This window comes from Lissotriton vulgaris, chromosome 3_1, assembly GCF_964263255.1.
Source record: "Lissotriton vulgaris chromosome 3_1, aLisVul1.2, whole genome shotgun sequence".
Taxonomy (NCBI): Eukaryota; Metazoa; Chordata; class Amphibia; order Caudata; family Salamandridae; genus Lissotriton; species Lissotriton vulgaris.
Genome location: NC_141689.1, coordinates 805,510,025 through 805,534,934, shown reverse-complemented (window position 1 = coordinate 805,534,934; position 24,910 = coordinate 805,510,025). Strand labels below are relative to the sequence as shown.

At 42.5% G+C, this 24,910-nt stretch overlaps 1 protein-coding gene across 1 annotated transcript in view; it reads right to left on the bottom strand.

Annotated features, from left to right (window-relative positions):
• The window catches only part of ADAMTS19 (ADAM metallopeptidase with thrombospondin type 1 motif 19), a 503,101-nt gene that overhangs the window by 432,161 nt on the left and 46,030 nt on the right, over window positions 1-24,910 (bottom strand). The window contains exons 3-4 of the mRNA XM_086963564.1: window positions 5,122-5,252; window positions 1,003-1,169 (exon numbers count right to left, since the gene is read on the bottom strand). Of these exons, the coding sequence (XP_086819690.1) occupies window positions 1,003-1,169; window positions 5,122-5,252 (298 nt within the window). The remainder of the gene's footprint in view (window positions 1-1,002; window positions 1,170-5,121; window positions 5,253-24,910) is intronic.

The window sequence follows — 24,910 nt, the reverse complement described above, 5'->3', positions numbered from 1 at the left end:
GTATTTGATTGCAAAGAAAGGGTCCCATTTCAGGCCATCAGTTTCTAATCATATGTGTATATTAAAACCTTATGGAAAAGTCAATGGGAAGGTAATTAGACTAAGGGAGATTGTTATTGAAATTTGCAGTGCGATTATGCAAGTAATCCATTATTAGCAGAGACGTAACCTTCATATGCATTGTAATGATACAGCTATGCCTCTTGCTGCGGCTCTTTTTTTGCATATTTTATGCATATTTTGTAAGTCTCCATTAGGGCAGAGTAGCTACTGATTTACCGCTTCCATTACTTTGAGGTTTGAGCACTTGGCCCACGAGGGTCAAACAGCATCCCCTAAACTATGCGGGTGGTGTAAGTCTCGAAATATTACCAAAACCACCAATGTGTGGTGTTTCTTTACTAAACCAACAGAGCCCCCTTCATTTACATTCATTCAGAAGAAGGCACTTACCTGTTAAAGGCCAGCTCAAAATAGAGGTCCAGTGCCTACCATATAACAGAACATAAACTGGGGAATCACACCTGGGTTGTAAAAAAGCAGTTTCAGCACTCGATCGATGTCGAACTGAGTTGCCAGGTGAGTCTTGAAACAGGGCCCGAATACTAAGCTTCTGTGAAGGGGTGTCTAGTTTGCCTCAGAAGAAAAGGAGGGCCCACCATGGACGTTTCCAGCACCCCCTCCTCTTGACTGAGCACCTACACTTGAGTGCATAGGTGTACACGGACACACTGTGCTATTACCTTGAACCCCATCTCTAGTGTACCACCCAGCGAGAGTTTGCGTAACACACCCTGCAAATCTCGATCCCAACATCACATATTTTCACCTCTGGCTTCTGATGAATACATCACATGTTCCTCAGCAGAAACACCCCAAGTGATACACTGCAGAGGCTGAAACCTACTCCATGAACAATGTATTCATTTTTTACCAAGACAATTAAATATATGGGATCACTTTACGTTTCGGTTGGTTACAAAATCAAAATGTGCCTCTTACCTTCGTCAACAACAGCCTGCCATTGCGTCGGGTGCATCTGGTAAGATGGTCTGAAACTAAATGTCTGACATTGCCAGTCCCTGAAATCAGGTGTCCCAGGAGGGCAAGCAGCATTCTCACAAACTCGGTACTGCTTTTTAGGACAATTTATTTCTTCTTCAGCAAGTCTGTATAGGGAAATATAAATATCTTTCACCGTTTTTGGAGTTTTGCTTCTTTCTATTTTTTTTTCAGCACATTGAACTTCATATGCCATTTCATCACCGTGACATATGACATACACTTCTATTTATCCGTAGGACTTTCATTCGTGAGTTTGTTTATTTCCCTACGGTGTTTCCTGTCTTTTTGTTATTGCTTAACATTTTACCTTATGTATTCTTCTTGTAATGTGTTTGACATTTTAAGTTATGTATCGCATGATGCATTCTGTGGATGATGGGTCTTGGTAAAATGTATTGCTTCTTTCTCCATGTCTCAATGTCCAGTCTGCTAGAGGCTTGCTTAGATATGGAGCGATAACCGACTATCACATAATAATTTTAATTGGGCACTGTGTGAAAATATAACGTTGTTAAACAAGGAAAGCAGCCTTCTCACAAACTCTGTACTAATTTTGAGGACAATTTAATTTAAAAAGTATTTGTTGAGCGCAACGTTCACCATGCGGTTTCTTGGCGCTATGGAGGCAAACTTTAGCAGTGACACAAACAAGACTAGAGATGACAGGGAGGGGAAGGAATTACATTGGGAAAGCTTGGGTAAAAAGAAGAGTCTTGAGCTCTTTTCGGAAGGCAGGGTAGTGAGTAGCCGAACGTAAATGGTCAGGAAGGGAGTTCCAAAAGGAGGGTGCCAAAACAGAAAAATTGGATCCACCCCATTTCTTACGTCTGTATCTGGGGACTTGTAGGAGTGATTGGGTAGATGACCGCAACTCGCGAACAGGGGTGTATTCTTTGAGTAAAGATGAAATGAAGGCCGGAGCAGTCCCTTGGCGTGCCTGGAAGACCATGCAGCCAGTCTTAAATAAGGTTCGCTCCTTTACAGGCAGCCAGTGCAGTGCTTTCAGCAGGGAGGTGGAATGATGGAAACGAGAAAGTCCGTGGATCAATCTGGCCGCCTGGTTTTGAACCAGCTGGAGCTTCTGGAGACTGTAAGCCGGGATGCCGTTGTAGAGGGCATTGGCGTAGTCCAGCCGGGAAACAACCAGGGCGGACATGATTACCCTGAGGGCAGAAGGAGAAAAGAAACGGGAGACAGAGCGGATAGTGCGGAGAACAAGAAAGCAAGAAGATACGACAGAACTGATTTGTGAGTGGAGGTTGAGATGGTTATTGAGTTTAATACCCAGGGTTTTAACTGAGGAAGAGGGTGTGGGAGGGGGTCCCAAAGAGGAGGGCCAGAAGAGGGAGTTCCAGGGACTGGATGAACCACCTGTAAGGACCAACTCTGTTTTATCAGGATTCAACTTCAGATGATTGTGGTTCATCCAGTCCCTGATAAAAATCATAATAGACTGAAAGTTAGAGATAGAATGAGGAGAAGAGGAAAGGTTGAAGATAAGCTGGAGGTCATCTGCGTAGTTAAACACAGTGACCTCCAGCTGTTGAAGGGCAAAAATCAAAGGATAGATATAGAGATTGAATAGGAGGGGAGAAAGGGAAGCGCCCTGAGGGACACCACAAGTGAGTTGGAGTTGAGTGGCCGAGAAATCCCCCAGCCGAACCGCCTGGGTACGGTCCCTCAGGAAGGACGCTAACCACACCAGGGCTGGGCCCTCGACCCCCGCCGCTCCGACACGGGACAGTAGGATGGTATGGTCAACCGTGTCGAAGGCGGCGGAGAGGTCGAGGAGCACCAAGGCCTGGTTGTTGTCATGCCCTCCCTGAGATGGTTCAGGACCGACACCACGACAGACTCGGTGGAGTGCCTAGGCCGAAAGCCCGCCTGGCTGGACGCAAGGCCACCATTTGCTTCCACATGGGCACTGAGGACTGATGTAACGTGTCGCTCTAGTACCTTGCCCAGATAGGGCAGGAGGGAAATGGGGCGGTAGTTGGCTGGGATAGAAGGGTCCAGCCCAGGCTTCTTAAGAATAGGGACTACGGTGGCAGATTTCAAGGCTGGAATTACTACACCCTGAGCCAGCGAGCTGTTAAGAAGGGATAAATGTATTTCTTGTATTGATTAATGAATTGTACTTTGCAATTATATAAAATTAGCAAACATTTAGAAACAAATATATTAGGTTTTCAGCATTACAATCGTTTAAAAAATGTCTTGTCCACTTTCAGTATGCCTCTTTCCCCTTCGAAGTAATATAGTTAATTTAAGAGGTATTATTAGGCCTGGATCCAAAAATTTCTAAGGATTGCGATCCGAGTGAATTTTACTTTTGCTGCTGGAACACAGCAAAACCTGGAGCCAAATTCCATAGCGATATCAGGGTGCTACAAACAGCACATATAACAAATCTTGCTGCATTTTATACTAATTGCACTGTGGGATTACAGAAGGGACCCAGTGATCCTCTGCATACATATTCTCATAGAATATTTTGTACATATTTTTTAGTATGGTGTTCACAGTGTACATTATGGAAGCTATGATTGTAACTGCATAGGTACCATTACAAGGGAATTCACAAATTAAGTGGGACTTATAGGGTAATTTGAGACTATGAACATCTCAGGGGAACAGTGGACCTCTTTGGATCTAAAGAATGGGGAGCCTTAATCATCTTCTGAAGATGGTTGCCCTGTGCTTTCAGAGCCCTGGCCATAAGAATTTGCAGAGGGCCTGCAAGACACAGGATCCTCCTGTACATTGCCGAAGCTTGTCAGGTGAGGTCAACAACAACTCTGGTCACTTGAAGCACAGGCATAAGCTAAAGTAGTGCGCACAAGTCCTCCCAGTTGAGCAAATAAAGGAAAATATGTGGAAGTCCCCGCATTTTGCATGACAATGAAGGATTTCCACCACACTCACATGGAAGTCTGAGATTCCTCTCCTGACATCTTACAGCCTCTTAACTTCCACTTCATCGGAAAGAAATTTCAGCTAACCAAAGTGAATTTTGCTCAAAAAAAGGAGAGCAAACAACAAGAGAGGTAGAGGGAGACAGAGAGAACATAAAACACTTTTAAGCATGCCTTTTGGCACACATAAAACATGAAAAAACACCCAAAAGCACCACAGATGCCTCATGGATAATAATTCTGCCAATTTTGATTTTAAGGTCTATAATGTGTGTTTCAAACGTGTTACCAACAGATGGCTTCCACAACTGCATTGCGCTGCTCTGAGTATTTATTTATTTTCTGAAGGATAAATGGCATTTAAAATGGAGTTAACTTCACATCAATGTGAATGGAAAGAGTAATACCATACACTTAAAGAGCACCTGCCATGGACACTACAATTCGGCGGTTGGTTACACAAAGACAACTTGGCCAGGGTTGTATTTGAATTTAAATTTGAATTTAAAAACATTTATATAGCGAGCTTTTACCACGCGGTTTCATGGCGCTTTTCAGATTGCGAGGAGGCAGCAGGAGCGGGGAAAATTAAACTGCGAAAGCTCGAGAGAAGAGTAGGGTTTTGAGGTTCTTTCGAAACACTGTGTACGAAGGTGTCATGCGGAGTTCAATAGGGAGGGAGTTCCAAAACACTGTTGTGTTGTTCTTCTATTAATTGATCCATACAATTTCAGGTATATCATCACTCCTTCTCACAGCTCCCCTCCCTCGGCCCCATCTCCCTCATACTCTATCTAGCTTCGTGACTCCATCACTCTTGCTGACTCTGCTCCTTCTGTCATGCTCTCTCTCGAGATTTAATCTCAAGTAATGACTGGGAGAAGCTACCATCTTGCATGGAGTGAAGGTATGCCTTACTACTTTGCTACTTCTGGCTTGTAAACAGTATTCTATTAGACTATGAATTGTAATCTATTTTAAAACCGCTACCTCCGTTGAGGGGCTCAGACAATATCGTTTGGTTGTTAAAACTACCTTGTATTGTTTTACAAAGTGTCATGATGTATGGTCAATACATAGCAAAACAACAGCTACTACTGCAAGTCCCTAATCCACTTATACGCATACACTCGGTTCTTACCTATGGCACTTGCGTTGTCTGCTACTTATTCCGGTGCTGCATGTTCTGCTGCAGGGGCTCCACGCACTCCATTCACTCAACTGCTGATCCGGAAATGACATCATACTGGTACATTCTCCAGCTTTGCACCACTGTTCAAAATTGACATCTTTAAAATGGGCGCGTCAACAGATTCATAGCCAAATTTATTTTAACATCATGTTCATAATGAACGTGGTCACAGCTAACACAATACAAATACATTTCTAAACGAATGCTAGATAAAATGTTAAATAAAAGGTGCTCTCATCGCCATTTTAAATGGTACTATGTGCTACATATTTGCACATGTGATAAAAGATAACATTCAAGTACTACTGGCCAGCGGAACATATCTAAGTTTGAGTTGCATACAGGGCACGAGATTTCAGAGATTGTTCTTGTATTCTTGTCATTAGAGGTATTCCCAAAACTAAAAAATACAATAATCCAGCTTTAGCATTTTAAAAGCGTCAGCCTTGCACATTTAAGGGCACATCTGGTCCATGCACTGTTCCTACACATGCAAGGAAACCGTTCTTTACAGGTACAATATGGAGAAATACAACACTAAAAGCCCCCCCACCTGCTTTGAAAGGAGACAACAAAGAGTGGGCACTAACAACAGGATTACCTTCTTGACCCAGGGAGAAACCAGTAGGTGCTGGTTTTACTGCACAACTTCTAATATCAGTTTGGCTGGTTGCCACACCATATTTAAGAACACCCGTTTGCCTTAAAACATTGCACTTCCAAAGAAAATTGTTGCAAGCGTGTTCCTTATCTGAGCTTGCTTCGTAAGTAGTTTAATCGTTGCAAAACCCTGAAGATAAAGTACAACAGCAGCAGGGTAGACTACCTCTTACTTGCTGTCCTTGAGTCTTCCAACTGCCATTCATTGGCAGAATCCGCTTACATACTAACACATTATTACATTCTTAGGAATGTATAATGAGTGACCATGCCCCCAACACATGCACCTTTTTATTTAACAACAAAACATAATCTAATCAAAGTAATACAACATCTTGAAAATTAAATTTACTTACACTAATATATTAACAATCAACTTAAGAATAAAATACAAATAGTATAAACAAAACAAAAATAACAATGAGGTTCATACATATTAAGAATTCTCACGGACATAATCTTCCGACTACTTAGGTGGTTTCCCTATTCTCTTGTTACAGCTTCCATCAGCCCCATACACATGCAAACTGACCTTAGTAGTACCCAATAGTTCTATTTAAATGTTAGAATCAACAGTAGCAACAATTGACCACCTATCTGATACTCTATTTTCCCCTTCTGACCCTAAATCAGAAACGTAATCGAAAAAAGAGAGAGTGGAACAGGGGGCTAAATGAAGGTCCAGCGCCTCATGCTCCCAAGTGATGAGTCACTCACTAAAGAGAGTTGCTGTTCCTAAAAGAGAATTGTGGGAGAGGTCATTTCAGAAGGAGCGGAAGTCAGAGAGACTGGTATTTGATGCTTTCACACACCCCGAAGAATGCCGTGCTTCATCATAGGGCGGTGCTCCTTGTCGAGCCTGCGCTGCAATGCCATTCGGGTCCCCCGAAGTGTCCCTTTATCGGAGATCTTTTGGTTATCAAGCCATATGATGTGTGCGGGTCAGTGCTAATTCTATGATAGGTGGGTTGTGAGTTAAAAAGATGACTACAGGGTATCCTGAGTGAATGAATTTAATAAAAAGGATTCCTCTGCCATGGTTAAAAAACCAAAAGGTTGAGTGCTGCTCAAGGGTAGTTAGGGCCCTAAGTAGCTAAAACATGTTGTGCAATTGTGAGTGAGATGCAGTAGGTCGACATGTTTCGCGCTTTACGTGGTCTCAGGAGGAGATCACTAGTGCTTTTTCGGGACCAAAAGAGGGTGAAAAAGGTATTGATAAGTATGTAGGAAGTGGCCTCATAAATTCAAGCAGTGCCGCCGAAAGGACCTAAGAGGTAGTCCAAACTATTGGATATAGGTACATTTCCCCATGAGTCAAGCAAGAGCGTGCTAGTTGTCACAATAGTTATGTTGCCAGGCACAGTCTCTTGAGCCTACCTGACTTCTCGGTTGCCCGACTCTCTTTGGTGAATGGCTAAATCAGAAACATCATTAGATGGAAAATCAGCAGATCCACTTGCCATCAGTATAGCAGACGACTATGTAAAAAAAGTTATCATCAGTATCCGGTACATCATCCAGAGGAGTTTTACTAACAGAAAAATACTCTTCCTGAATTTACCTCCAGATATCAGAAGGTTGAAACACTACACTATTGAGTTTCCACACTTTTCCATTGCTCAATCTGACTAAATTTCTCAAAACTTCAATTACTTCTTGAGGTTCTTAAAATTGACTCTCACCCAAACAACACAACCGGGTCACCAACAATAACATGCACAGCCATGTTACCTTTCTCGGAATCATAATACGATGTACTTTTCCTTTATTTATTACAAATCATTTCACCTGCCTCTTCCACTACCACTGTTCTACAACTGTGTGGAGTAACCATCCTGAATTGTACTTAGGTATAGGATTCATCCATTTTGCCATCATTTTGCCATACCTGTGGTTTCATTATTGGTAACTCTATTAGCCCACAATGTTATACCATGCTGCATAGCTCAATCAATGTTACTAGTTATGGCCAATTGCACTTCTCCTTCGATAACTTGGTTGAACCTCTCGAACATGTGTGCCATATAACCTATGATGAACACCAACCCTCTCAAAGTAACGTTTTGCCTTGATAGACATACATTTTGCACCATTGGCACTCTGGATAGTGGCAGGGAGACATTCTGAAACAAAAACTTGAGCACAAAGCTCTAGAACAGAATTCGTGTCTGCCCTCTCAACCACTTTCACCACTGGTTATATTGAAAACAAATCAATAAGAACGAATACACACTTCTGTAGGGATCCAATAGGTCCCATAATATCTATTGCAACGGATTGTCAGAGATTAGATGGACTCAAAATTTCACATATTGGGGGGGGGGGGGGGGGGGGGGGGTCAGGCTGCCTGCCATGATTTATCTGCATTAACGCATTCAAGATCTATTCTCATAAATCTTTCCACAGAAAGGCTTATACCTGGCCACGAAAAAAAACAACATTTTAACAGCAGATTTACTTCTGGCAATGCTAAAATGTCCCTTATGTCCCAAATGAATGACCATTCTGTGCAGAGTGCAGTGGATTAACTCTTTCACCCCTCAATGGAGTACCAATGTCTTTTGTTAATTTACAAATAACCACCCAGAAATGCCTAATTGAAGCTTCCATATCTTCCTTTTTCAACACTAACTGTAAAGTGTTGTCTATCCTTTATTCCTATATTCAAGAATCCACTCATCAACTGTGACAGTAGGAGCACCACAATCATTCACCAGTGGCATCTAAAATTCCGCTGTTCATCTTCACATTCTTCCAATTGTGTCGGCATGCTAGACGGAAAATCTGCAATAATATTATCTTTCCATGGTACATATAACATTTTAAAAGTCATAGACTTTCTTTTGCATGGCAACCAAGCCATTCTGGCATAAGAATTCACAATGCCCTCCACTGTCATAATTTTAACAAGAGGTTTCTGGTCACACCGTACAGTACATGGCATACACCGAACTAAAGCTCTAAAATATTCAAACACCTGTGCACATGATAAGGTCTCACGTTCAATAATGGGGTGACTTCTCGGTAGGAGATAAAGATCTGGGTGCATAAAGAACAATTCCTTCTTTTCAATATTTATGAACTTGCAACAACACTGAACCCAATTCCTTGATGCTGGTGTTTATAGTAATGAAACTATCAGCACTTGGATCAACACATATCAAAGCAGTTGCTTTCGCAATGACTGTTTTGAAAAGTGAAAGTCATCTTCACTTTGCTTCAATCATTCAAACTTGCTTTTTGTTCTTTAACAATTGTGTTAAATGGAAAGTTCTTTCTGTAAATGTAGGGACGAATTTCACACAATACTCAACGTAATCTATAAATGAACGTACATCCTCCTTGCTGGTGGGTGCTGAAGCTTCTTCAATTGCTCTGACAAAAAACAGCTTAGATTTGACGTTGCCTTCTCCAACAAACATGACCTAGGCAAGTAGCACTGTTCTCTGCAAATTTACACTTCGACCCTTAGCACCCTAAACTCCAAGATCCTTAACGCTTTCACCAATCTTTCATCATGTTCCTCTTTTATTTTACCAAAAACTAAAATATCGTCCTGGAAAAAAATTCACACTCATTTCTTTACAAAACAAATTAAACATTAATCACTGTTATACAGCTGTCACTGATGGCACCCGACACAGTATGCGCTTGAATTGAAAACATGCCACAGGTGTGACAAATGTTGTATATTTTCTACATTCAAGAGACAGAGAAATTTGAGACAATAGGTTGATGGTGGGAAACCATTTACAGACTGCCATTTTAATACATTTATGCAAGGGTAATTGATCAATGATTATGTTATTGTTGAGATGTTGTAGATCAACACATAACCTAATCTTACCATTTTTCCTTCTCACCACAACCAAAGGAGATACTTAATTAGAAGCTTTTACTGGTTCATTTACTTCTAATTAAACAGGTTTTTCCAATTCCTTTGAAACAAGTCACGGATTATGAAAGATATATTTCTCACATTGGGTAGCCTCTATATGCATGATCTTTCAATAAAATCATGTGCTTAATCCTCTGCCTAAATCTTTTTCGATTTTCCAGCTCTTCTCTAAATTGTCTCAGACATCTGCTGAACATGTCATATCCAACCTGTATACCATTATCAAAAATCAGTACCCGCCCCTTACTACTTGAATGAAGCATGAAATGTAAGTTCTTTTTATCAAACCACCCTAAAACAGTGGATCCCTTTCTTGCCACATACAAGTTACTGCTTGCTGTCCTTTAATTAGATTTAAATATGAACCATCTGAACCCAACCATATCAATATGCTCACCCCTGTAACTGCTCAAATTACTCAAACGAGATTCTTTCTATTTTCACCATGCTGCTTTTAAATGCACTCATAATTGACAAAAACTCTCCTGAGTCGATGAAAGACAGAAAAGTGTTTCAATATGGCAGCGCATAAGGTTACATAACCTAACCTAGCATGGTGACATAAAAGGAGACACAGCACAGGAAAAGATGCTGCATGCAACCGTTGCCTACAGACATGATTCTGTAGAAGCTGCACGCAATCGTCACCTGGACATGCAGCAATAAACCAAATCCATATTGTTAGAAATGGGGAACTCTATTTGGCAATGGTTTGCTCCTTTGTCCAATTTGCGACCCTTCTTCCTAGTCAGGTTAAGGGGGATGCACTGCTAAAATAACCCTTGCACACTCCCTTGGTAGCTTGGCATGAGCAGTCAGGCTTATCTCCGAGGCAGTGTGTAAAGCATTTGTGCACACATACAGTAATACAGTAAAAACAGTACAAATGACACCACACCAGTTTTAAAAATAGATAAACTTTATCTGAACCAAACAAGACGGAAACAACAAAAATCCACAATACAATGATCAAAATATGACTTTCAAAAGGTATAAACAGTTCTGTCCAAAGCAAACTATAGATGCAACACTTTCCGCACAAAGTACCTTGGATGCATCAAAATCATAAACAAAAACAACAGCAGGGAAGGTGATGCATCAGTTCCTTATGCACATGGAAGATGATATGTTGGTTCCTTTCTCCAGGCGAGGTGATGCGTCCGTGCCCTATTGCCATGCAGGGGCGTTGATGTGTTGGTTCCTTACTGAAGGGGAGGTGATGCTTCAGTTTCTTACTGTGTGGGGAAGTGATGCATCGGTTTCTTACTGCAGCCCCAGCGTTCTTGTAAACTTGGCGCCCCAGTGCGATACGTGAGGATCGGGGATGCGTTGGTTCTCGTTGCTGCAACGGCACTGCGTTGGCTTCCTCAGTCGCGGTCCCACGATGCATTAGTTCTTGCAGTTGCAAAGCAGCGCCTGTGTGGGGATCAATGGGTTGATCTCGGACTTCATAGATGGGTGCACTCAATAAGGAGTTTGGCGCTTTATCGAACCATGGGAAGGCGCTGCGTCAGAAACAGGTGCGGATACATCATGCATCTTGAAGTGGTAATTTCTTTTCCAGATCCCAACAGCAGAAAGAACCTCAAGAGGCTCAATTCAGCAACAGGCAACTTCCGGCTCATGAGAACTCCCAGCAAGAAAGTACAGTGGAGCTGGTGGTGAAGTCTGTGTATCCGTGAGACTTCAAAACAGGCGGGAAGCTCTAATTGGAGATCTTCGTCAAGCAGGAGACACAGCACACAGCAAAGTCTTTATCCTCTCCATGGTAGAAACAGCTACTGCAGGCCCACCCCAAACAGCACGTAGCAAAGGGGCAGTACTTCTCCTTCAGTTTTCCCAGATCTTCTCCTTGGCAGAGGTTCCTCTTGGATTTCAGAAGTAATCTAAAGTTCAAGTGTCTGTCCCCAACATTTATGGTCTATTTCTTTTTGTTCTCTGGTGTCACAGAGGCTCTGTGCTCAGTCCAAACCAGTTCTGTCCTCTCTGGTGCAGCTGCCCGGCAGGAGGGGGAGACAGCATTGTGTAAGGCAGACCAGACCCATTCAGGTGGAAAGAAATCTCCTCCCCCTACTCTTGTGTAACGCAGCCCAGGTCTATTCAGCCCAGCCCTGACTCACCCTGGGCCCCCCTCCCCCCAAGTGGCTGTCTGAACAGAATGCACATCCCCAGCCCCTGTCACTCCAAAGTCAGACAGTCAATACACAAACCTAGCAGAGGCGCACTGGATAGCTAAGCAAGAAAATACCCCCTTTACTATCTTGTTGCCATGGGCAGGTATACTTATAAGATGTTATAAGTAAACTCCCCAATCTGTCCTAATGAACAGATAGCCTTTCAATTGTGAAAAAATGAAATTGGCAGTATTTCACTATCAGGACATACCACACACATCAGGGCATGTTCTACCTCTCACATAAGCAGCACCCATTCCACCGGGGTACCTTGGACCTACCTTAGGGTTGACTCTCACGTAAGAAAATGGAAGGTTTGGGACTGGCAAGTGGGTGCACTTTACAAGTTGACATGACTGTGCTAGACTGCACACAGATACTGCAGTGGCAGACCGGAGTCACATTTACAGTCTGTATATGTGGGTGCCGCAATCAGTTCTGTAGGCCCACTAGCAGCATTTGAGTTACAGGCTTTGAGCACACACAGTGCACTGTACTAGGGACTGACTAGTAAATCAAATCAGCCAATTATGGAAACACCAATCCATAACAACAATTTACAGGGAGAGCATATGCACTTTAGCATTGATCAGCAGTGCCAAGAGTCATAAAACCAACAAAAACAAGACAGAAAAAAAATACAGGTGGAAAGCAAAAAGTCCTAGGATGACTCTGCAAAAAGGCAAAGTCAAACAGTAGATATCTACATTATTCAAGCTGCTGATTGCTATGATCAAGGCCATTCAGTTATCATTGCTGGAGATGCTAACTCCAAGATTGTTTCGGAGCTTTTGATTCATGATCCTAATTTTTGTCAAGTGGCCCTATGAGGAATTTTCATGCCTTCATAGTTAATTGTGATAAACATGGTTGTTTTCTCTCTAATTTAACATTGGAGAGGAATATAGTGGATGTTCATGAGGCTGTGGGCTACTGAGCTATACGCAATGCCACTTTAATTGGTACGGATAGGTCAACTATTATTGACTACATTTAAATTACTAATGATTTCGTCATTAATACTTCATCTTCTCTTGTACGGCCTTTGGGTTTTTGTGACCATAATCCTTTATTGTTATATTTTATGTTTCATTGGCTACATCATGTTCTAACCATTTGGTATACAGAGATCTGGTTGCTATTGAAGGTGGGCAGAGGTTGAAATGGGCCTTTCTGGATTTTTTCATTCCTTCTTAGGAACCTCATATCCACCAATTTGAGCCACTTTTATAATTGTCTGGTATCTACTGATAATAGAGATCTCTCTGTTCTTGTCCCTTTTAAACATATTTGTGATTTGATTAACATATCATTAACAGCTGAGCCTGTTTTAGATTTTTATTGCCAAAAGTAAGGTGGTTTGATAGTTAATGTTTACAGGACAATAGGAGGCTGAGATGTGTGCTCAATGGATCTGTTAAGTTGTGGAGTTGGATAAAAGACACAATTCTCCAATGCCTTTGGTAAATATTTATTCCAAATGAGACTGGTACAAAAGGACCGCACAACCATCAGCAAGGCACCAGGTCCAATTGTCCACATTGGAATCTCTGGTTCCACATACAGATGTATTTGTTTGATTCATTCAGTGATGGATACAGCTGTGCAGCTTGTTGGAACCGAATGGGGTTCCTTTGTGCTTCTTCATATTGCAAAGCGTAATTGGGCGGAGCGCGGATCAAGTATGCACGCTAATACAGTTCTGAAACAGTTAAACAAAAATACGAAAGGAGTACAACGGTGTGCATCTTACTACCTCTAATGTTCTTTGATAGACTTTTCCGTCCAACCCGGTGGGATTGCACCGACGATGAAATTGGAGCAATGAACTATATTAAAATTATAGGATTAAATTGACACGTGAACTATGATAACAGCACAGGTGTTGGGTTTTTGGGACATGAACAACTGTTATCAGCTTCGGCAACGCAACAGATTAATAATGAATTATGAGGGGGTTTCTAAACGTGTCAACATGGATTGATTAAAGTAAACAGTATCAAATGAAGGTGTTTGGTTGTAATTGTTACAAATGCTCAAATATTATGATTAGCTTTGCTCAAACCCAGCTATTCCGATATGTATGTGTAGGCGTGAATTAAATAAGAGCTGGAGAAGCCATGGTACATTCTGGGGGATATAGTATTAATAGTTAGATAGCGGCTGACAGGGCGCAATACAAGGAGTCTGGCACTGAGTTTAGTTTTTGCACAAAGAGTTCGGCACTGAGTTGAGTATTTGCACAAGGAGTTCGGCACTGAGTTGAGTTTTTGCACAAAGGCATATGACAGATCACCTGTGGGAAGTTGGGGAAGGAGATAATTTATAAAGCACAGTTTGCATCAGTCGATGCAGTAGCCATTAAAGAAAAAACGTGGGCTTTAGTACTCAATTAAAATAACGCTACGTATGGAATTCAACACGTTTGGTGTAATGACCCGGTAACCTGTGAGTCTGGGCCTCGAGGTACGAATATAGCAATGCATATGTCACGGTAAGTGTACTGTTGTCAAATTGTCTTGAAGGGGTTAGAAGGAGCTAGAAACACCACAGAAATACGGCAGGTTTTGAGCTTGAGATAAGTAACAGATGGCTATGAGATGGGGGTGTTATAGGATTATCGCTTGAGTTTTTGAATGGTTAATGTAAAGGAAATACGATTGGCCATGTTAACAGGTTGTTTTATATATAGCATTAAGAAATTGAAAACGTTTAGTATCTGTTATATTAAGATTGTTGCATTAGGATTGGGAGTGGGATAACTTTGCTGATGGTGATGTTTTTGACTATTTGTATTTTAGATACCCCTGATGAAGGGAAGAATTCCCGAAATGCTTTGGGTAACCTCATTTCCCCTGTGCTTTTTTTGAAAGCTTAGCATTATAGTTGAATGAGTAAAAGGAATCGAAAGATAATAGGTGAAAAATTACATGAAGTAAAACATTGATAAAGAGAAGAAAACAAGTGATGAATTTGGTTTATTTGATTCATTCAGTGATTCTTCAGTGCAGCTTGTTGGAACCGAATGGGGTTTCTTTGTGTTTCTTCATATTGCAAAGCGCAATTGGGCGGAGAGCAGATCAAGTATGCACGCCAATACAGTTCTGAACCAGTTAAACACGAATACGAAAGGAGTACAACGGTGTGCATCTTACCTCCTCTAATGTTCACTGTTTAGGTCCAAGCCATTCTCTCTCTACTGTGGTATTCCACGAGGTTCATCTCTAAGTCTGACACTTTTTAATTTGTATGTGTTTCACCTTGCTAGCCTTGTTAGATGTTTTTGGCTCTCAGTGCTATCGTACAAATACCACACACAGATTATAGTCCAGGTGTCTCCAGCCAATCGATTGCTAGCTACCAGTAGCTCCTAGAGACCTCGGGGCACATAATCAAGGACGGTGTTAAAAATTATCGCAGGTTTAGCGGCAGAAAACTGCTGCTAAAGCGGTGATAATGGGTTTGATAATGTGCCCTTGAGAATTCCAATAGAAGTCCATGTTTTGGTGTGAACATGGGCTTCTATTGGAATCTGCCGCTAAACCGGTGATAATGTTAACGCCGTCCTTGATAATATGCCCCCTCCAGAGTAGCTTACAGCCTTGAGTTCTTTTTTAGATAAGAACAAGATCATATTTTTATTTTACAGTAAAGGGAAGGCTGTGTTTATTTTACATTACAATGCAGAAAGCAGAGCCTGATAATGAGCACAGCCAGATTGATGACCCAGACTGGAGCTGGGGCACATAGGTGAACAACTGAAGCACTGAGTTATTTAACTCTCAAATAAAATTCCTTGTCAACTTTGCACTGGAGCTGTGAACAAAATTATGTTTTTGAATGCTTTTTAATGGGAGGATATGAAAATGAAAAGTTACCTTTATAATTGAGTGAACTCTTCATTTAAATTTTCTCCCATGTTAAATTGTCACATTTACATTCAGCTGGCCTCTTGCTCCCATTGGGCAGTAGACACTGTGCCATATGTATAAGTGAAACATACGGGCATTTTTGTAAATGTAAGAAATTTAAAGTGCAGAAAAATGTTCCATATTATGGACATTTTTGTAAAACACTTTTCTGCACTTTAAATTTCTCCCATAAAAAAAAATATGATTGTATGTTTGCATTGTACAGGTAACAGTACCACATATGGCAGAAAGTATGACTTGTGCTGCAAGTACATACAACACAGACTTTTAGTGAGCTATAAAAATATACCCCATTCATACACACACATTTTCATACGTCCCCAGAGACCACACTCTCACTGACACACATGGTAACCCCATCATAGTGCCTCAGGTCAGGGATGAGGAATTCCTATAGCAGGACGCTCAGGACATATTGTTTGGGGTCAAGGACAACCAGTTTCATGTTTCTTTTGTCCTTGGGACAAGTAGCCAAACCCCTTACAACACAGACCCTTAGGCTGCCAGATTACAGTATCTTGTTATGAATCAGGGAAGGGCATTGTCTGCAGTTAAGATACTATTTGTTTCCATGTGTTAATCCTTGTTGAACTTGTATTTATGGATCGTAAATACAAAAATATTATGAGGGTGAGCGCTGTAGGGAAATGTTGTAAGCTCAGACGGCACTAATGATAGTGGTTCCAGTATAAAAAGGTGCACACATGTTTGCAAGGTTTAACAATTTGAGGGTATGTATAATGCTTCCAGGATGCCCTTTGATTAGATGCAAATATATGCACGGGCTTGAAAACAAGATTGAGGATTCTTTACAACTAGGAACAAAAAGTTTATCTAAACTACTGTTATTTTAGGCATCGTTTCGTAAAATGTTGATGCATGCTAGTATTGCCCAAATATTTTCATAGTGGAAAATCAGTGTAATCAGTTTCAACAAAAACGTATGAAACGTGAAAATAAGCAGGCATTGGCAAAGCCAATAGGTATGACACTGGTGGTCATCATTTTGATTTGTCAATGCATGTCTTGTTTGATATGGTTTTTGTAAAACGTTACTATTGTGGGGGCTGCTGGGCCCTCATCATTATAACAAGCATTGGCAAAGGCAAAACTATTTTTGGTATCAAAGAAACCCACATTGCCACAGTAGTCAGTCAGTTCCTGGCATTGAACAAACCTACTGTGCATGCCAATATGCTCCTTGTGAAAGAGCAGAATGTGGTCACTCACAGGGAAGCCAGCCTCTAGATATGTATATGTATATATATATATATATATATATATATATATATATATATATACATACATAGAGAGAAAGAGATAGAAGTTTATTAAATACGAAAGGTTTTGATTAACGCCTGACCAAAATAGGGGCCCAATTCTTAAAGAAAGTCACAAAAGTGCGAATGGACAGTTTTCACTTGCTCTTAACAGAACACTCCTGAGGCGGAAGCCGGGAGTTAGCTTTTAAAAATTGTTGTTTTTTATTTTCCCTGCCTATTTGCACAAAGGAATCATTTTATAGCGTACATTGTGTATTTTGTCCTGTGTTTACTCACCCGCTCTTGACAGCTGGGGGCTCTTGACAGAATCTGTGCCGAGGACACCGAGGGCCGATTTAGGGCTCTACTCAGGCATAGACAGCCTTCCCGGGGGCGACGACTTTGGCCGCCATCTTGGGGAAAGGCAGGGTTTGCGCACTAGCGGTCGGGCGAATCACGGCCCGGGCACTATAAAATGAAACCCATTTCCCGTCCGCGCAGTGGGCGGGTGCAGCGGGCGCGCCGATGGCGCGCCGGAGGCGCGCCAGAGGCAAGCCCGTCTGGGCCCGTCCTGGCCCGACCGGGCCTAGGGCCAGTCATTATGCCTGTCGACCCTACTCCGCTGATAGCATACTCTAGGGAAGAACTATTGTTGTTACAAGATAAGAGTGGCCTGTGGTGCCGCCAGTTGGACTGTTTTGACAAACAATTTTGTCGATGTAAATTCTGTCCCGATTCAATTCCCATTAGGAAAAATGGTAAGGAGGTCTGTATAGATCTAGGGATGGCATTATTGAACTGCAGATCTTTTCCAAAGCACGCGGTAGAGAACAACTTACTGATTGAAGAAAGCAACCTGGATCTGCATTTCTTACTGAGACGTGGTTACACCCAAACTCGGAGTTTGATATCACCACTGCTCTTCCAGGCGGATTTCTCATTCAGAGCCAGCATAGGGACCAAGGGAAGGGAGGAGATCTCGCAATAATCCATAAAGACACTTTTACCTGCAGAATTGAGGATGGTGGCATCTTAGATACAGAAAGTGCCTGTTTTAGTATCCAAATAACTCCTACTAATTCCCTGTCAGGATTCCTTATCTACCGCCCGCCAGGATACATAAAACAGTTTGCAGGATCCCTGCTGGAAACTACACTAGCAACGGCAGCTCAGTCACCCAACTTTTTGGTTCTGGGAGATTTGAACCTGCATTTCGATGATCCTAATGATAAGGTGGCCTCAGACCTCAGTTCGGACCTTAAGGCTCTCGAAATGAAACTCCTAAATAAAGAAGCCACTCATATCAGGGGACATCTGCTGGACCCCATTTTTTCAAATAATAACGAGCTTATAGCTAGATCCCCATTGGCGCTGCCATGGTCTGACCATTTTATGGTCCCATTTTCATGGAAAATTTGCACAGAAGAGAGAAGTGCTCCCCGCTCTCGTATATTACAGAGAGCCTGGCCAAAACTATCGGTGGAAGAATGGACTCGTACCTTAGAACAAACGGCCCCTGTGGCAGAATTAGATCCCCTGGTGGCAGACTTAAGCTTTCAGAATTGGCTTAACGACTCCCTGAACGCAGTACGGCCCCTCAAAATGATCACCAAAAAAAGTATTACTTTTAAATCACCATGGTACACCACCGAACTCAGAGATCTTAGAAAAGGCTGTACAAAGTTGGAACGTATCTGGAGGAAGGATTGGGCAGTCAACAGCAAAGCTTCCTATCAGTCTGCCCTGAGACTATACAAAGCTGCACGACAGAAAACTCAGGCTTCCTTCTTTAAGAAAAAAATTAACCTATCTGCTAACTCCTCAAAGGAAACTTTCAAAATCGTTAAGCAACTGCTCAAAGCTCCTGCTCCGACAATTAATCAAGAATGCACTGAAGCTAGGTGTAACCAGTTAGCAGAGTTCTTTGACACCAAGATACAACGAATACTTGATAGTTTACCACAGACTGTCCCCACTACAGGTGATGAAGCCCCCCTAGCCCCGACTACTGGCCCCCGGTTGGATGTTCTTAGACGCATTACCAATGAGGTTTTTTGTAACACGCTATCCTCCGTGAATAGTGGTTCTCCATCTAACCCGGCGCCTATGTAAATCCTCAAACAAGTTGCAGACACCATTGCCCCCCTCGCAACGGAGTTGTTAAACTACTCCTTTACCAATGGGGTGGTCCCACCCAGCTGGAAACAAGCCAGAATTAAGACACTCCTAAAAAAAACGGGGCTGGATACAGCTGATCTAGCCAATTTTCGCCCGATCTCTCTGTTACCTGGTCTGGGCAAAATTGCTGAAAAAATTGTTAATCAACAGCTCTCAGGGTTCTTGGAAAGTAATGGCCTGTTGAGCGACTCTCAAATGGGCTTTCGCCCAGGACAGGGTACCGACACAGCCCTTATAGTGGTGGCTGAGGAGGCAAGGTGCATCTTAGATTCAGGGGGATCGGCAGTTCTGATCCTCCTGGATCTAAGCGCTGCATTTGATACGGTGGACCATAAAATACTAGTCCACCGTCTTGCTAGACTAGGGATTGCAGGATCAGCCCTAAGATGGCTGGAATCCTTTTTGAATAAACGAGCATTCAGGATTTGGGAAAATGGTGTCATGTCTAAATCCCCTCCAGTGTGGAGTTCCCCAGGGCTCATCTTTGAGCCCTACCTTGTTTAATGTTTATATGGCCCCACTGGAGGAGGTAGTTGCCCCTTTCGGGATTAAATCCGTCACCTACGCAGACGACACCCAATTAGTCGTCTCGCTGACGCAACAAGTGGGATGTTCGGATAACCTTTCGGCCTGCCTCACTGGAATCTTTTCCTGGATGACCAGTTCAAAGCTCAAAATGAACGGAGCAAAAACTGAGATCCTGATTCTGGGCCACCAATTTACATCTCTGCCCAAAGCCTTTTGGCCGCCCTGTATCGGCGAGCTGCCTCTACCGAAAGAGAAAATCAAAAGCCTAGGGGTCTGGTTTGAGCCCGAACTAACCTTTAGGACACATGCCCAGAAAGTCGCGGGCGTGTGCTTCGGCCTGCTCCGGACAGTGCGGGAAGTTCTCCCTCTATTGCCCTTTCAGTCCAGAAAACTATTGATCCAGGGATTAATTTTATCCGGACTGGACTATAGCAACGCTCTACTCCTGGCAGCACCAGAAGCCACCATTAACATCTTGCAGCAGGTGCAGAATGCTGCTGGCAGGATGCTTATGGGCGCCCCAAGAAGAGCGTCTGCCAAACCGCTGCTGAGAGCTCTCCACTGGCTCCCAGTTCGTGAGCGAATTGCCTTCAAATCATCTTGCATTGCCCATAAGACACTCCAAGGCAAAGGTCCTCCGGCCCCGAGGAGCCTGATTTGTCCCTACAGACCCCCTCGGGCCCTCCGATCGGACCTGGATAATCTTGCCATAGTTTCTAGAGGGAGATAGGCCCGCACAGGAGGCCGCCGTTTTTCTGTAAATGCGGCAAAAAATTGGAACGCTCTCCCTAGGCATATTCGGACTGAACCTTCCCTTCTTAAGTTCCGAAAGTTGCTTAAATCTTTTCTTTTCCCTAAAACACCTTAAAATTCTGGTTCCTTTTGAGTTTTCTGTTATCTGTTAGGCAGCGCTGGGACGCTCTCGGGCAGCCATGCGCTTTACAAATCAAATTTCATTTCATCTTTGTGAACTGCATTTTAGTACGAGCAAATATGCATGTGTAGAATTGCTTATGCAGAAATCTGTTAAGCTGTAACAAGTTCACTCTTACACCAGCCACTTTTTTCTCCAGCCCTGGAAGGAGTTTTACTTATGCTCTTGTCAGGAGTAATTTCAAACCTTTCTCTGTATCGGAAAATATTAGAAACAAGCAGATGAAAACCCATAAAACATGCACATTAGTAGGTCTGCACAGACTCAAAAGGGCACTTTAATCATAGGGAACTATTGCTTACAGCTACCTTCAGCCCCAGTATGCAGATCTGCAGAAAGTTTGCAAGAAAAGGGAATTGCTAGTATTAAAACCCTACTATTGCATGAGCCCTGGTATAATCAGAGAGGCTATTATCAGAGCTCTTATATAATGAGACTGCTTCCATAATTTGTCGTCGCTCTACATGACATCAAAAGGACAAGTGGATTTTGTTACAGGACAAGTAGATTTATGAAGCAACATGTCTCACGGATAAGTAGATATTTTAATAAATTCCCCACCTCTGCCCTAGTCAAACTATTTTGCTCAAACTATAGTATCTGACTCTATGGACAATAGGTTTAAAGTCAATTAAATTGAGCGTGCGGGTGTCTGGTAACAATGCGTGAGTTGTTGAGCCTTCAGTAGCTCATGATGAGTTTCACTGATCAGAAGTAGCTCCCACTACAGAAAAGGTAAGAGATCCCCTTTATAATCACTATCACTGATGACACTCAATTAGTTGATTCTGCAAGACGTAGGTAGATGGATAATATCAAACTGTCTCAAATTGAATGAAGAGAAGACAGAGGTCATGCTATTTGGTTGGGATTCAACTATATGGTACAAAGCCTGGCGGCCGGGGAAGATCTGAACCCTATCAGTGTCAGTCAAATCTGCTAGAAATTTAGGAGGTGTCTTTGAAAGCTCATTATCATTCACAATGCATATCGGTCACAGTTACCTTCTATGCCATTTTATGCACACTATGGAAATTCTTTTCTTTTATCCCAATCTTATCACATAAGACAGGTATCTAGACTTTAATCACCCTCCATCTTGACTATTGTAACACTCTTTATCTGGGGATAAATAAGGTGCTGCAACCTAGACTTCAGGTGGTGCAGAAAATGGTATCTCACCTTATTCTCAACATACCTAGACATCAAATCTATTTCTATGGCACTATCTAGGCTACACTGACTACCTGTAAAAAAGGGGCATGTCTAAATTATTAGGTAAAGGACAAAAAGTGCTTAACAACTCTGGTCTCCAGGATGTATTGCTTGAAGTTTATGTGGTACATCCCTGAGCACCATCTTACATCTCTTAGCTAGAGAGATGTGCTGGTACTCCGAGTTAAACACAGAAGATAGGGCGGGAAATCGTTCTCCTACATCACGGCGAAGCTCTGGAATCCTTTGCTTTTGAATATTAAATTCTTAGGAAGTCATACCCTTTTTAGGAAACGTTTCAAGACCTGGCTTTTCCCTTATGATCATTGTATCTAATAGACTCAAATTGATCTCTGGCTGAAGGGCTTGCAGTGCCAAGATGCCTTGGGTAGAAGAGTGCTTTACAAGTTAATTTTCTTTCATTCATTTAACGTGCCCACGAGCTACTGCCAGTTACCAAGATACACCTGTGTGAACTTGTTTATTTTGTTTAGGCATCTTTTTGGTGTTTGCAGGATCAGTATTCGCCATCCCCTTCTAAAAAGTATGACAGGGAGAGGTAAACTGAATCCTTTGGGGGAAGATTAGCCTGGCAGGTGAGAGGTAAACCCCGCCATTCTGCATCCCTCAGTTGGTACAAAGACTATCTGGTTGCCAAAGTGTAGAACCCCATCTCAAGAGGAGCTGATGACCCGCACCATTCCTCTTTTGGACACCAATCCTCGAGCTTTCTACCCCTGCAGCAGGAACACTGGAGAAGAACCCTCCAATCTGCCCCTCAATCTATGAAACCAAATGCCAGAAAAGCAAGTTCTGCACCCATTCTGTTTCTCACTTTTCTTCCCTGGTGGTTAAGTGGGCTTTTTGCTCTCCTTGGAGTGGGCAGATGGAGGTAAACCCATAATCTGCTCACCCAGGAGGTCAAAAAGCATACGAGATCACCAGGACAAAAGTAAACTTAAAAACAAATATATGGGGTGGGGAGCGGTCCTATTTTGACACTGAGCAACCTCCCAAGTACTATGGGCCAAGACAGTTTTTTCCCTACTCCTGGAGAGCAGATTGGACATTAACCACAAATCCGCCCACCTGGGGAAAGAAAGACCACCAGAGACCTGGGCACAAAAGTGAGAAATGTAATGGGGTGGGGAGCCTGACATTCTTGGCATCGGGCAACACACCCAGTCAAGTAGTCTGCCCCAGAGGGTGCAGAATGAGTGTTTCCTTCTTTCTGCTGCTCCATATGACCATAATAACCATAATAATTTCTTTATTGTTTGATTAATTAAAATCATGATAATTAAAAACAGTACTTCTTGTATGCAAAAAAGTTTAAAAAAAGGCAATCATTGATACAAAGTAGTTTAAAACGGGTGATTTTCTTGCAAAAAGTTCATTGGGGCAGGATGCCCCTGATGATTAAATGATCATGGCAGTGTCATTATTGTTGAGGGCGGTAAAAAAACAGGCACACGTTAACATTCTAAAAGATAAAATAAAGGTGAGTAAAACAGTAAAAACGAGGCCGCGTTTTGGGAATCAGTTCAGAATGTTCAAGAGTTTGTTAGTGGCATGGGTGACATCATTGATGTACAGGTTGCGACGGGGTGCTTCCAAACCTAATATTCCAAGGTTTTTGGCTGCTCTTGTGACAAATTCAGTAAACCGGGTGTTGAGCATCGTGTTTTCTGGGTTCATGGCAGCTATGATGGCTTGTCGACACGACCGAACTCCAAGTTCATTCCATTCAACCCTGCAACAGGGACCTTCTATTGTTAAACAGTGCAGGACAGGCACAAACCACATGCTCAATTGATTCCGAGTTGTAGCCGCACCCCCTGCACTCTGTGTTATCACTTTAACGACGCCATTCAGGTAAGTGAATTAAAAAAGGCCATTTGCCCATTCTCAGTGCCATAAACCCTTTCTACCGTGAATGTCACAGGTGCTTGATAGGTAAAGTGCTTCTGCCCCTGGCTTAAATTCCGAGATAACTGTCCAGGTGTGTTTTCTTTTGGACAATTTTGCCCTGTCTGAGTGAAAGGGCCACAGTCAAACACTTCTCTTGAAGTTGTTACCCCGCAAGTCATTACATCGCTTGTAATGGTATGTGTGGTATTGCTATGCGATGTAATGAGTCATATTTGTTTTAGAGCATGCTGGGGTGGGTTTGTTCCCCAGTATTCTTCTCCATCAAGTACTTGCAGGGAGTGTTCCAGGTGGTGTCAATATTTTTGGCCAATTTGGCCGATCAATATTTCTTGCCACAGCCTGGCCTCCAGGCTACCTTCCCGGGAATTGAGCAATCTATTGCACAGCTTGATAAACGTGCCGGCCTCGATGGTCTAATAGGCCGAATTCGAGCCTAACCTGGGTTGGCTAAGAAGATCTCGGGAGGTGCCATACTCGTTTGAAGATTCTGGTTGGTATTTTGTTCAGTATGTTGAAGTTGGTCAACAGCGTGATCTCTTGACCATATGATAGATAACTTATAATCTTCGCTTTCATTACTGTTAACAGCAGGGATAGGCTCGGGCGGAGTAGATGTTTCACGAGCTTTGTCAGTGCAGACTCAAGTGACAGGGATTTTGTCCTGCCCACTTTCTGGTTTTGGAAAGTTCCTTTAGTATCCAAGAAAATCCCCAGGTATTTATAGGATGACACTGCTTCAATGTTTTTACCATAAAGGAATCACCTGCCACTCAGCTGCTTGCACTTCCCAAAGGTTATTGACTTTGTTTTTGATAGATTCCAAGGCATTACTTATTGTGTAGGGGAGCAGATGATCAAGTAGTCTTTGTAGTCCGACCCATGTGTGGCTTAATAAAACAAATCGTCAGCATATAGCAAGTTGGTAATGCGGGTTTCACCCAATTGAGGAGGGTGGGAATTAACATTGTCCAAAAATTAAGATAAATCAGAGATAAAAAGATTGAAAAGGAGGGGGGGCCAACAAA